General features: G+C 34.5%; 1 protein-coding gene and 1 pseudogene across 1 annotated transcript; both read right to left on the bottom strand.

Moving 5' to 3' along the window:
• Nucleotides 1-1,135: 1,135 nt before the first annotated feature.
• LOC133881246 (protein TRIGALACTOSYLDIACYLGLYCEROL 2, chloroplastic-like) lies at nucleotides 1,136-3,380 on the bottom strand (annotated as a pseudogene).
• A 2,153-nt stretch (nucleotides 3,381-5,533) lies between these two features.
• On the bottom strand, nucleotides 5,534-12,450 carry LOC133880994 (uncharacterized). Its single transcript, XM_062319966.1, has 4 exons — nucleotides 10,793-12,450; nucleotides 8,495-9,334; nucleotides 7,754-8,319; nucleotides 5,534-5,928 (listed from the first exon to the last, which is right to left on the bottom strand). Exons 2-4 carry the CDS (start codon nucleotides 9,249-9,251, stop codon nucleotides 5,845-5,847), a joined length of 1,407 nt encoding a protein of 468 aa, XP_062175950.1. The 5' UTR covers nucleotides 9,252-9,334; nucleotides 10,793-12,450; the 3' UTR covers nucleotides 5,534-5,844.
• Between the last annotated feature and the right edge of the window lie 2,704 nt (nucleotides 12,451-15,154).

Genomic DNA, 15,154 nt, shown 5'->3' with positions numbered 1-15,154 from the left:
GTCATTAGAGCATGTGATTTTCATATGCATTTTTAATAGAATTAATAGAGCATGCATTTTTAAAAATATATGTGAAAATCACTTGTTCTAAAAACAAATATTAGTTAATAGGTTGGATTGGAGGAAGTTCTTTCAACCCAGTTTATGTTAAAGACAAACCAGGTCTTGTTGGACAGGTTGATTAGTAAGAGTTGGTAGTTTGGCTGAATTTGCTGTTCACTTGATGTTATAAGAGCAACGAGTATGGTGGCTATGCTTTGGGCCATATAGTGTGGCTTTTACATGTTATCTTTGCTCTAAACCTTGGATATCGTTAAGTGGCATTACAATCGGATTTGAGGATAACCTAATAAGTAATGCTACGTATTACATTCACATATTAGTTTAATTCTATTAATCTGATGAGACAATGCTCAAAATTTTTAGATCAGTTTTTGTTAAAAAATAGGGAAAAATACACTTTAGCCTCTCAAACTATCATCCATTCTTTGGATGGCCCCCCAAACTTTTAAGACTTACCCTCTGGCCTCCAAAACTACCAAAATCTTTGAAAAATGCTCATTTTGGCGAAATATTCTCATAATACCTCTGTCACGTGTAATTTTTCAATTAAAAAATAATAATAATAATAATAATAATTAAAAACTAGAATTTTCTTTTTTATTTTTAAAAAAATATTGTGATCGTCCGGAGGATGTACCGCTTCTTTTTTATTTTATTTTTATTTTTAAAAAATAAAAATAAGAAATAAAATTTTAGTTTATTAATTTTTTTTTTTTGAATCTTTAATTTTTTTTTAATTGAAAAATGACATGTGACATAGGTATTATGGGGATATTTCGTCAAAATGTGCATTTTTCAAAGGTTTTGGTTGTTTGGGGAGCTAAATTGTATTTTTTCCTAAAAATAAAATAAAATTCGAGGAATGAAGGTGAGATGAAGGTGTAGCATTTTGCATTTCTCTAACCCACAAGATAAAGTAATGCAACATATATGTAGCACTAGCAACGAAAAAAAAAGTTTCAAAAAGACCTTGAAGCTTCAGATTCTCCCCAGGGTGATAAGGGAGGAGTCTTGATAACCATACAATTAACCGTTGTAACCTTCTATTATGTTTCCACCTTTTCATTTGTCTTCACAATAGCCTGCTGAGGGACTTGACAAGTAATTTCAAATTCTCCCTTACAGCCTCATCACCGTGAAATCCCCGAATATCAGAGCTCTTATATTGTGCAATGGTGGGAGGATGGAAAAGAGGAGACAAATTGAGGGGAAAAAGAAGAAGAAAAAAGCTCATGTCTTGTAATCAGCAAAAGATTGTAGGCATTTTGCCAATTAGCATCTCACCTCAACGTTCTTCAAGGCCAAAGCCAGAGTTTGAATGGATTTCTGGATGATTTCAGTGTTCTCAGGGGTCATGAGGGAGGGAGTTCACCTCAATTCCTCAGAGGCTTCCGTGAGGCTTCTGGTTAATTTCTCAACTTCCCGTAGCACACCACCATCATGAGCTTCAGCCAGTGCTTTGATCTTTGTAAGCAATGGGTTTGCGTCTTCAATAACAGAGAAAACACTTTGAGCCAGTGAGTAGCTATGGGCAACGGCAATGTCCGTCGCTTCACGTCCGAGACGGGTGAATATCGTCACCAATGCATCCAAACTCACCCCTTGATTTCCCTTCTTCTTTTGGCGATCACACACGATCAGACCTTCTTCGGCACTACTATATTGAAGGCGTCGGAATTGAATCTCCTGGTGTAATATCAATTAATGTTTCCATGAGAAGAACCGACTGGTTCACCTCGATGACTGAATTTCGAGGTACGATCATTTTGTCATCTTTAATCTGGAAGTGAAATAGTTAATTGAAATTATGATAAATGGTAGAGATAAGATTCGAATTTAGGAATATTATGTTAAACTACTATTTATCCCATAAGCCTAAGCTGATAGAAAGTGAATTAATCATTTAATTAAGGGAAAACTTCACTTAATCTTCTTGAACGTCTATTATGTTTGCACTTTCTTCCAAAAGTTTAAAAACTCTCAATTTAATGTATTAAAGTTTTATTTTTTTGCAATTTCACTACTCCCGTTAGGGTTTAGGGACGTTAGGTCAAACGGTCAAAGGGTAAAATAACCGTTATACTCCTGTAAAATTATAAAATTACCCTTAAATTATAATTAATTTGGTTTTTTAAAAAAATAAGGGTATTTTAGAAATTCTTACCCTTCCATTAGAATTTAACGGGAAATCCTAACAAATAGGTAAGATTGCAAATTTTTTTTTAAAAAAAAATAAAAAATTGATGTACTAAATTGAGAGTTTTAAACTTTGGAGATGAGAGATTACAAAAGTGATGAAAATTCAGAAGGGTTAAGTGAAGTTTTTTCTTTAATTAATATTCTTACACTGTCATTCGCGTGTGGGTTCAAACTCTTCTTTAATAAGTGAGGCCCGATACGTGGAATATTTAATTATATTGAAATAGGATTGATTGAAGAGTCAGAGTTCAAACTCATAACCTCTAGTTTTAATACCACAAATAATTTCATAATGAGATGGAAAACTAAAGAGAAAAAGCGAAAGAAAAATTGAAATGGAGACAAAGAATTTTTTTTGGACGTTTGATTAGACACTTAGATTTACTCCTAGGTAATTGCCTAACGGCTACATCATTGATATATTTTACATTATAAATTACACGCGTATATATATATATAAAAAAGAGAATTGGAGTAGATAAAGATAATACAAATACGGTAATTAAATTCTATTGAATTGATTATAATCAACTAACTATGAGAAATATATAAACCCTATGTTCTAACACATTCAAAATTTCAATAATCCCCTCTAAACGAAAGTAGGGAGCTCCTTTGATAGCAAAATAGAGTATATTCCAACCTCTGTTATCAATCAGTTCGCAACAATTTAGACACCTTGATACAATGAGAGATACTATATTATCATTACCACGTTTGAGCTGCAATATGGAGAGCTGTCCTTTCCTTTGTGTCTTTCATGTATGCAAAAAAAAAAAAAAAAACAGAAGAAGAAGAAGCTAGCAAAGGTAAGTATACATTGATGAGTTTTATTTACTTATCCGATATGGTAAGTTTTGTTTAGGGTAGACACTCAATTATCGATATATAAAAAGCAAATAGTGCAAATAATTAGGGAGAATTGTTAGATCCCATAACCCTTTTCTGCAATATTTGATGATGATCATATCGATCTTGAATTTACCCACCTTAACACAGAAAAAAGATTCCATAGAATTGCATAAAATTTCGCATTGTTGCTTGCATTCAGAGGCGGCAGTACCTTCAGTGTGCAATTGGTCAAGCACTTTTTGTTGCAACGCTGGTCCGCTTTCCATCTAATGGCTTCTCCGACCACGAAATGAAGGGCCCAAGTTGCAGTACACCACTTTTTAAAAATCCAAGACTTTTTTTTTTGTATGTAAAAGTGAAAAGAAAATACAAATCTTGTAGTATATACGAACTTTTCCATTGTATTATTTTCTTCATGTATATTCATGAAAAATCATTTGTGTCTCAATTAGAATTAAGTTAGATTACTTAGGCCTTGTTTGGATGTCTTGTACTTTCTAGTCTCTCATATTCTCATATTTTAGTGCTTCTCACGTGAGTTTGATTAAACAATGGATACTAATGTGAGGATGTACTTATATGTATAAAGTAATGTATATTTTTTGACACAACGCGTTTTAAAAGCCGTAATGGTCACGAACCTATTAGAACTCTGCAATTAAGCGTGCTTATGCGAGAGTAGTACTAGGATGGGTGACCTCTTGGAAAGTCTGGTTTATGAAAACCAAAAGCGGACAATATTGTGTCATTGGTGGTGGGCCATTACAATTGGTATCAAAACTATTGCCTAGCTTGAGATGGGGGGAGCGTGCACAAGTCCATGAGGGTCGCCAGTGGGCACTCATTGAGACGTCAAGAATGGAGTGATCCTATGAGGATCACCAATGGGGACGCTGGGTCCCAACATGGGGTGATTGTGACGTCCCACATCGTTTGGAAATGAGGATGTGCTTATATGTATAAACGCACATTTCTTGACACAACGCGTTTTAAATCCGTGATGGTCATGGACTTATCAGAACTCCACAGTTAAGAGTGTTTATGCGAGAGTAGTACCAAGATGAGTGGCCTTTTAGGAAGTCTGGTTTAGGGGAACCTAAAGCGGACAATAATGTGTCATTGGGGGTGGGTTATTATAAATAGTAATGATCCAGAGAAAAATGCTAGTCAGATATGCGCTATTACCTCAAAAGGGCTAGTCAATTTAAGCTTCCCTAAAATCTCTTGTAAAGCCTAATTTCACTTAGTAACTAGGCAATGTGAGACTTAGCACTCACGACTATCTCTTATAAACTACTCGCTCTATGTGAACTATTTATCTCTTCCCAATATGGGACCAGAGTGTTACAAACTGCCCTCCTTAAACCCTTGAAGTTCTCGTTAGGACCACATCATGCGGTGCTTCAGTACCCCATGACCTGACATTACTAGGTGGCTCTGATACCATTTGTAATGACTTAGAAAAAAACGCTAGCCAGATCTGCGCTATCACCCCAAAATAACTAGTTAATTTGAAGCTTCCCTAGAATCTCTTATAAAGCCCAGTTTCACCTAGTAATTAGGCAATGTGAGATTTAGCACTCATGACTATTTCTTATAAACTACTCACTCTATGTGAGCTATTTATCTCTTCCTAATATGAGATTGGGGTGTCACATTTAAGTTCATAAACTAGTATATATATGATTAGATTATGTAAAAAATATATGTGAGCTATTTATCTCTTCCCAATATGAGACCGTGGTGTTACAACTAAGTTTATAAACTAGTATATATATGATTAGATTATATAAAAAAAAAAAAATATTTTTTTTTTAGGTTATTAGCAGCGACTTTGTTGACGCCAATTGCCTATTAAAAAAACATATATTTTTTTAAAAATTTATTTTTATTAGCGTCGACGCTAATGGATTATTCAAAATATATTTTAATTTAATTATTATTATTATTATTATTATTTTTTTTAATGTTCAACTCATTAGTGTCCACAATAGTCGACGCTGACGATAGATTATTAGCGTCGACGTATGTGTCGACCACATATATTATTTGCGTTGACTTTGTCGACGCTGGTGGGTCATCATCAGTGTTGACCTCTACGTCAATGCTAAAGATAGACCTATCAGCGTCAACATATGATATCTGTGCTACAATCTTAAGTGTTGACCACATATATCATTAGCGTCAACATATGTCGATGATGGTGGGTCATCATCAGCATTGACCTCTAAGTCGATGCTAATGATTAGCTGATGATCATCACCGTTAGAGCTTTCGGATAAACCTATTAGCGTCGACTTTGGGACTTTTAGCGTCCATCAAGTGTCGATGCTAATGAGCAACTTTTTTGTGGTGAATTTTACATTAAAACCTCAAAATATGTTAAAGACTAAGAAATCAATGGCATGTAAAAACGGTCGTCAAGAATGAATGGCTTGTAAGAGTTATAAATTAGTAACTGTCATAACTATTACAACTGAATTTTTCTTTCATAAAAACTCATGAACATGTCCTAAGGTCAAGCAGTAAAAACGTTTGAAACGGCTGAAAATAAATCATGTTTGTAACAATACAACATCTCTTAGCAAACAGTACATCAAATATCAATATTATGTAATATGTATCATCAATTTGTAACATGCGAAATTAAGTAACAAGAAAACTCATTCAGACAACACTTGTCACTATCAAATGGGCTCCAGCTGTATTCCGCAAATAAGATAACTCCAACTAGTTCGCTGGTTTTGTGGCATTGTCTTCGTAAGTTATTACTCGTAGAGGTGGTCGACCCTTTGCACGCTCAATTTCACTCACCTGTGAAATATTAATACCAATATTATTAGGGATTTTTTTTTTTTTTTTCAAATAGGAATTTAAAATGATTTTTTTTTTTTTTAAAAAAAAAAATGGGTGTACATATCCCTGCGCGCAATATAAGAATTATAAGAACATTTATACAAAAAAAGTCTATCATATATGTAACTGTGATCAAATTAAAAACGCTCAAATCGTTTAAAGATAGAATTGGAATTTAAAACAAGAAAGAGAAAAATTTTGCTGCGTGTTATGGAAAGAAAAAGGTATTTAAACACTTTTTCAATATGAAAGTGAAAATATATAATGGCATTATTTATTTATGGCAAGAGTTTTCCTCCAAATTAGGTTGGAGGAACTTTCTCCAACCTAATCTATAAAAAATGTCATGTCCCTTTCTATATGAGAACCATATGCTTCTTTTAATTGCAAGGAATAAAGTTGTCATAAATTTTATTAAAAGTGCATTTGTTTTTCCAACTTTTCCCTTACAATTAAAAAAGCATGTGTTTTCACATGCAAAGAGACACATGACATTTTGATAGACTGAATTAAAAAAAGTTTCTCCAACCTAGTTTGGAGGAAAAATTTATCCTTCTAAATCTGTTAGTGGTGGGAGCGGCATCTGAAAATATATATGTTGGGTTAACTAATATTTGAGAAAAATTTGAGGTTTCAAAAAGTAAAAGAGGTTTTTTCAATGTTTTTTTTTTAAATAGATTCTTTAAATTTTCAAATTGCAAACAAAATAGTGCATCGTCAAAAAACTGCATGATTTTAAAAGATAAATCACAATTTTAATGGTCGAATCACGATTTTATTAAAAAAAAAAAACAAATTATTTTTTTTCAAATCGCACATTTTGAAACCTCTAAACCAAATGGGCACAAAATTTAATAAAAAGACAAACATCCCAAATTTAAAATGAGACAAATATTTAAAAATATTTTTGACATTTACTAATGTTTATTTAATTAAGATCACAAAATAGAAAAATTATATATATATTTCCAAAAGAAATTACAAACGATAGCAACAAGCTAGTACAAGAAACGAAAAATAAATACAGGCTTAACAACTTGAAAACCCAAGCTAGACAAACAACATGCAAGAACCTTCAGACACGGAAAGGGAGCGAAAAAGGTTGAAGTCACTTAAAATGCAGCCAAGGAAACAGTAGACTAAGAGTCGGAGCAATGGAAGAGGGATCTTCTTCAAAAACAAAGAGTTTGAAGCCCAATAGAATTGGGTTAAGCAGAAAGCAAAAACACTAAGAGAACAACAATACATATAGAAAAACAGAATAAAGACCAAGAAAAAAACTCTAAGCCCGAAAATTAGCAACACCAGAAGTGGAGGTGGAGGGGATGAGGAGGCGCGTGAGATCCATGCACGTGAGATTCATGTACAATATTTCTATATCAACTTAATTAGATATTAGTTTCTTCTTAATTCATAAACAACTAAAATTCAATTTGTATAAGAAAAATGAGAAAATTAATAATCAAAATAAGTTCAACTTTCTTAGTTTGCCCCAAAAAGATGCTAGTTATACGTGCTTAATCAATAAATGAATTTGAACTATCTTTCTGAGAAAGCATTATCGATGAGTGATTTGATTCAGTAATTTTAGATTTTTTTTTTTCTTCATATTTTTAGATGTATTTGAATACTTAATACGAAATTTAGAAAGAGAAAAAGAAGAGTGAGTAGGAGAGAGGAAGAGAGAGGCAATAGGGGGCCCCACTTGAAGACCTGAAAAACGGATAAATAAAGAATGATGGAAATAAATTTTTTTCAAATGCAAGATAAAATTGTGTGTTACCTCTTTTGTTCCGAAAAATTCAAATAAACCTGAAGCACGTTCGAACGCGGTGAGGTTTTTTTTGTTGAAAGCCATCTTGTCGAGTCGAGGGTGACCAAAAAAATTCTCAGCTGACCGACCTTTTTTCATATAGTAATGAAGAGGTGCATCCCCATCGGCATTCTTCTCATTCAAAAGGTTGTCGAGACACGAATTTTCTCTGATAATTTCAATGATCCTCTCTAAATGTGTGTTCTTTTCCACTGGAGAAAGATGCGATCCATGGGAGTGGAAAATGATAGCAAAATGGAGTACATTCCAACCTTTGTTATCAACTAGTTCGCAACAATCTGGACAACTTGATACAATGGTCTTTTCTATATCATCATTACCCTGTTGAATTGCAATATGAAGAGCTGTCCTACCGTTTTTGTCTTTCATGTATGCTACATATTTATCATCATTCAACAACAGCGTTGCTAAGGCTGAATGGCCCAAGTATGCAGCCAAGTGAAGTGGAGTCCAATCCTCATCGTCAACTTTTCTACTTATACCTTCAACTTGTTTCAGAATTCTTGTGGTCATATCTACAATAATTAAAATAATTTGTTTGTTAAGTATAATGATCATTTTCATTTATTTGATGAATTTTTTCTTTTTATCAAAATTATTATAAACCTTGAAAAAAATTAAACCTGCATTACTCATTACTAAATTAACCATGCATGCATGTAGAACATTGAGAAAATAAATAGAAAGTACCTTCATATTTATCACCCCATATTACAGCAGCATGCAAAGCCGTCCTACCAAGGGGGCCACCGCTACCATGCATTGGTGATTTGCATTCGTCTAAAATTTCGATCACCACGTCTTCAAACCCTCTCTCGGCAGCTATGTAAAGAGGAGTCTCACCAGCATCATTAGCAGAATATGAAAAATTTGGGTCTGTTTCAATTAACAATGTTACAACCTTAAGGTGACGAAAACGTACAGCCTCGTGTAACGCCGTGTCTTTTTCTTTGTTAGTCATCCTGAGCATTTCCTTTACTGGTTCAATCCCTCCTTCAAGGTATTGATGGGGAGTTTGGGCACAATATTTGATTAGAACTTTCACTATGTCATCATGCCCGTACCTTGCCGCAATGTGCAATGGAGTTTCACCTTTGACATTGGCTTGCCATAACAATGGCGAACACATTTCAAGAATTTCTTCCACAAAGTTGGTTGTTGATTCCGATCTTGTATTGAGGGTTGTTGTTGATTCTGATCTTGCAATAGGTGTTCTTGATTCTAATTGGGAATTGAGGGCTGTGATGTAAATATGGAGGATTGTGTTTTTATTTGCGGTTAGTAGGTGGTCAAGAGACTTATGATCGGCGATATTTTTGAAGAACTCAATTTTGCCTTTTGTTGCAGCATTGTAGGAATCACGATCCATGAAAGTAATGCTTTGGTTTTGCTCAGGCTTATTATCATTAACAAATACTTGAGATTCAGACGAACTAGAGGGATCCATCTTTTTGTGACTCCTATAAATATCTCTTCACACAATATGGTCTTTGGGTTAATAGTTTTTATGCCTTGCCATATATCTTTGATCTGCACTTCAGGAATATCATGAATTACGCATTCATAAGGTTATGAGGAACTCAAAACAACAATCCTAAGGAATTGTAAAATGGAAAAGTGCATGAAAATTAGCATGTCATTTCCTTGTTGTAAAGGTAAACGGTCAAATCACCGATTATCAAAAAAATTTAAGTCGATAGAAAATAATTTATTTAATTATTTAATTAATATTTTAACATTTATTGTCACATGTGAGCTCAAACTCTCGCTTAATTTAATTAATATGTGGGCTCAAACTCTACATGAATAAGTGAATCAAAACATATAAAATATTTTAATTAAAATTGGAGGTGGGTAGCTGAAACAAATCTCGAACTTTAGACATTTTGCTCTAATAATATGTTAAATCATATTGAATATCCTCAAAGGTTAAACATATAAAAAATGATTGATTTAATTATTTAATAAATAATCAAAGATAGACATGGCATAGATTGATCAGATGAAAAAAAAAAAAAAAAAAAAAAGATTCTTTGGTTGGCTATAGCTAGGAAACTATAACTATTGTTGATATTACTTATAACATCGAGTTTGTTCATCTAATTCCAATTCCTCTTGGTCCAAATGTTCCAGGTGTAGCACATACTCCAAATGGTACAGTTAGCTTACTCATGACAACTCGTGATGACACAAAGGATGCATATTAGGAGCCGTTGGCATACTTGAATGAAAAATATAACTGAAAAGAACATAATAATATAGAAAGCCTACCACCACCACCAATAGTTAAGGCTGCAACTTCAAACTAATATCAAAGGTACTCCTCCTGGTATCAGCGTACCGAAAAATAATTCCTAGGAACATTGAGATTAGCTTTTTTAAATCTCATTTTATTTCCTACATGTAAGAAAATCTCCTAAAAAACCCACTTGAATTATTTTCTTTTTATTTTTGACATATCCATACAAGAGAGGGAGAGAGAATTTTCGAACTAGTGACCTCCGCTTTATAAGGCGTAGTCTCCAGCCAATTGAGCTACCCCTTGGAGACTTCCCTTGTTGTTCCATAGACTAAGGAAACACTAAGGGAACTAAAAATTGTACCCTACATCTAAGGAAGCAAAAGTAGTTCTCTTACCATTATTTTAATATAAAAAACTTTATATTTCCTGCTAGCACTCCTTCTAATGTTCTTCTTATTATGTCCATCTAGAAGGACATAAATGTAATTAATAAAAAAAATTACATCTCTATCATTCTGGATGACATGAATGCAATTTTTTAATTTTTTTTTATTACATTTATGTTCTTTTAGATGGACATCAGAACTCCAGAAGAACATTAGAAGGAACTGCAGCTTTCTCATAATTTAAAAATAATATTTCAATGACATAAGAAAATGATAAGAAGTTGTTTAATTTCTTAAATTGAAAAAAAGTTTAAAAAAAGTTGCTACTGCTTCTCTAAAGGTGAGATATGGAGAAATTACCGAGTTGAATCAACCATGAAAATGGCAATGATGACAATCATAAGTAGCAGCTTCCGTCGCAAAATCACTTCAAGTCGATATATCCAGATTGAGCTACTATGAGAAAGAGAAGAATGGAATGGGAGATGAAGATGAAGAAAAAATGGACAAATATGGATAGAAGGAAAGAGAAAAGGCCGAGAGTTGGTTGTGAGAGGCAACATTGTTTCCATATATATATATATATATATAGGCAAAGACCAAGTAATCCTTACTAGAGCATTAGGATGAACCATGACCGTAAGATGTAAGATAGTGGTGTACGAAAATATTATCTACGGGTGCTACGTGGCACGACGTCCAATAATTTGTACCATCAACAAAACTTTATGTCGCACCAAGCTGAAGGAAAGCACCAAGCACCAAACTTCTTTATGTCGCACCAAGCTGAAGGAAAAACTTTATGTCGCACATACAGAAGCACATAATTATTGATGCAACAGAAAAGCAAATGATCTTTGATTTTTTTTTTTCCCTCTCATCCACTACTTTATTGATGTCCTCAGGCCTCAACCCAACTTAATGAGTTGTCGCATAGCATGGACCACAGAGACAAAGACAAAGACCAAGTAATAATTCATATGTTAATATAAAAAATATAACTACGAGGCCAAATGTAGGGGTGTACAAATGGTTATAACTGGTGGTTATTGGGTAAAACTGCTAACCGCCTAGCGGTTATTCCATTTTATCAACCACAACCACAACCACTAATTGCCTAGACAGAAACAATTATTTTTATAATCACTGGTTAGCAAATAACTGGCGGTTTTAAAACCGCTTTTTAGTTCCAATTTTGGGCTGGGTTTACACTGGTTTTGGGCCGGTTTTTGTGCAGATTTTAATTTTTTCAAAAAAAAAAAAAAATTATACTTTTTGGACCTTTTTTCCTTTAGTACAAAATTATAAATCCAAAACATAAAGGCACAAACAAATAACCATATAACCAAATCCAAATAACCAAATTCAAACCCAAAAAATTACAAATCCAAATAACCACATAGGCACATACTCCAAATTCTAAAACCAAACATGTAAAGACCAAGAAAAATAAATATGGAATTTATTTTTTATAAATTATTTTTATTTAATAGGATGAGACTAATAATAATTTTTAAGTAGATAAATTCATATGATTGGTATAAAAATGAGTTTTAGTAAATAAATAATAATGATGATGAGTCCTAATAGAATAAATAATTAATTGTGTGAGTAGATTGTAGTTAAATTAAATGTGGGGTTATATATTAGTTGCAAAAAGATAAGATTTTAATATAGTAGGGGTCCCAATGTAATTAATAAAAGTTAAAATTTTTGAAAATAAAAGAAATCTTTTTCTACCACGTATCCACACCTAATTAGCTATAAGGAGATAACATTATTTCTTCCAAACCGCTCACACACCAACACATGACCTCCACTCCCTCCTCCTCTTCCTCTTTCTTTTCTTTTCTCTTTTTCCCCTTTTCTTCCCTGGTCCACTTCTCTCCTTCCTTTTCTTTTTCTCTCTTCCTCCTCCTTTCTTCTTTTCTTCTCCAGCACGCACGCCTCTCTCTCCTTCTTCCTTTTCTTTTTCTCTTTTCCTCCTCCTTTCTTCTTTTCTTCTCCAGCACGCACGACAACACCCCCCCCCCCCCCCCCTCCCCGTTCCACGCAACCCACACCCTTCCCCTCTACTTTTCATTTTCTTTCTCTTCCTCCTCTCTTCATCACACACCCGATTCAGAGCCACCCGAGAGGGAGAGACGGCTGAGTGACCGAAACAGAGAGAACAGAAGGAGATTCTGACACACCGGAGGTCCGATTTCTCTGACTTCTCTGATACAGGAGAAGAAACAGAGTGCCAAGCCGCAAAATGCACCATCGAGAGCTTTTTTATAGAACTAACAAACACCAAAATATTAGGAATAACACCATCAGGGGCAGCTTTATTCTTATGAAACCATAGAAGATCACATAAAACGGCAGCAAAAATCTGAAAAAGATGAGTATCCTGTGGAGGAATGCCAAAACTCAAAGAAGGATTCAAAATACCTTTAATCCAATCAGCCAGACTAAGATGAGCCCAAGCTAAAGAGTTTAGGGGCCAAAAAGAAGATCTCCAGGCTATTCTAGCAAAAGTACATCTAAAAAATAAATGTAGAAGAGAATCCTCCTTAGACAAACAAAGAGGACAAAATAAAGTAGAAAAAGGGATTGAAAAAATCCTATTTAAACGAGCTTTGGTGGGGATAATATCCCAAGCAATTTTCCAAAGAAAAAGCTTGAGCCTATCAGAAAGCTTAAACTTCCAAAGATGTTTCCAAGAGATAGAGGATAAAGAGGGATGAGCAGTTATAGATAGAGATCTATAACTACTAAGAAGCTTAAAGGTTGAAGAAGAAGAGAAACAACCATTTGAAGATGGAGTCCAAAGGATTTCTGTCTCAGAATAAGGAAGTATTTTGATCTTAAGAATCTCTCTAATACTAGGTTGATCAAAAAGTGAAGAGAGAAGAGAGAGATCCCAGTCCCAGCTTGGGGTAAAGAGATCCTTAACCAAAAAGTGAGAAGAACAGGGGAGGCTAAGATTTCTAGGAGAGGTCGAAAAGAAGGAAGAGAAGGAACCCAAGGGAAAGTCCAAATGGGAAGAGAGGAATTACGAAGGATCTTGTAACAAGCCCCTTGAGAGATAAGATTCCTGGTTTGAATGACTCCTTTCCAAAACCAAGAAGCAGTAGAATGGAGAGGAGGAGAGAGAAAAGAACCAGTTCGGAGATACTTACCTCGCAATTGGGAGACCCACATGCAGTTTGCTTTAGTATGAAGCTTCCAACCAAGTTTTGAAAGGAGAGCAAGATTGACATCCTTCATTTTTCTGAATCCCAAACCTCCAAGAGCTTTTGGAAGACACAAAGAATCCCAAGACTTAAGAGATAGATTGTGAGATTTATTTGGAGGGAAACCCCACCAAAAATCTTTGAACAATTTATCCAACTTTTTGCAAAAACTGATGGGAAGGAGAAAAGAGCTCATTGCAAAGGAAGGGATGGCCGCAGCAACAGACTTAATAAGAACCAACCTCCCTGCTTGAGAGAGAGTTTTGGCCCTCCAACCTTCAACCTTCAATTTTATTTTATCCAAAATACCTTGAAAAGCTCCCAACTTAGAGTTGCCAAACAAAAAGGGAAGGCCAAGATAAACTGAACGAGAATGGTTATTATTGAAAGGGAGGATATCAGTAATGGATAAGATAAAGTTTGGGTTAGTATTCCTGCTGAAATGAATAGAAGACTTACTAAAATCAATAGATTGACCAGACCACCTAGTATAATTCTCCATGCAAGTCCGAATACATTTAGCTTCAGTATTGGTGCACGGCCAAAAATAAGTAAGTCATCAGCAAAAAGAAGATGATTAATGGCAGGACAGTTTCTGGCAATCCGCAAACCTTTCAAATTTCCTTCGCTTTCTGCTTTAAACATCAGCCTTGAGAAGACTTCAGCCCCAAGAATAAAAAGAAATGGAGAAAGAGGGTCTCCTTGTCTCAAACCTCTACCCCGGAGAAAAATCATCAAAGGGACTACCATTGATTAAGATGGAAAAAGAGGAGAAGGAGATGCAAATCCGAATCCAATTAATCCAAGTAGAATGAAAGCCTAACTTTTCCATAATAGCTAGGAGAAAACTCCACTCCATTTTGTCAAAAGCCTTCTCATTATCCAATTTTATAAACATAAATCCCCCTTTTCCCTTTTTGTTTTTAAATGAGTGCAAAAGCTCATGAACTAAGATAACATTGTCTTAAATATTCCGAGATGGCACAAAAGCAGATTGGAGAGGAGAGATGATCTTGGGCAGCAAGAGTTTCAGCCTATTAGCTAGAATCTTTGTGATAATTTTATACACAATATTGCAAAGACTTATAAGCCGAAAGTGATGAACCGTATGAGAACCACTTTGCTTTGGAACAAGGGCAATGAAAGTGTGATTCTGTTCTTTCAACAGATGATTACCTTGGAAGAAGTTCCAAACAAAACTCAAAACATCATCCTTAACATAGGACCAATACTTTTATAGAAAAGAGCTGTGAAACCAGGGGCCAGGAGACTTAGTAGAACCAAGACTAGCAAGAGCTTGAACCACCTCAATCTTAGAGGGAATAGAGCAAAGAATAACATTATCATCATCGGAAATGGTAGGAGCAAACAGATTAAGCAGATCGTCATCAATAGTAGGATTGGAGGAGGAGAAAAGATTAGAGAAATGAGTAACAAATTTACCTCCTATGGCTGGACGATCAGAGAGCCAATCACCATAATCAGTTTTGGGAAAATCAACAGC

The sequence above is a fragment of the Alnus glutinosa genome, chromosome 11, assembly GCF_958979055.1.
Source record: "Alnus glutinosa chromosome 11, dhAlnGlut1.1, whole genome shotgun sequence".
Classification (NCBI taxonomy): domain Eukaryota; kingdom Viridiplantae; phylum Streptophyta; class Magnoliopsida; order Fagales; family Betulaceae; genus Alnus; species Alnus glutinosa.
Note: the sequence above shows the minus strand (reverse complement) of the source record. Positions and strands in the feature narration are given on the sequence as shown.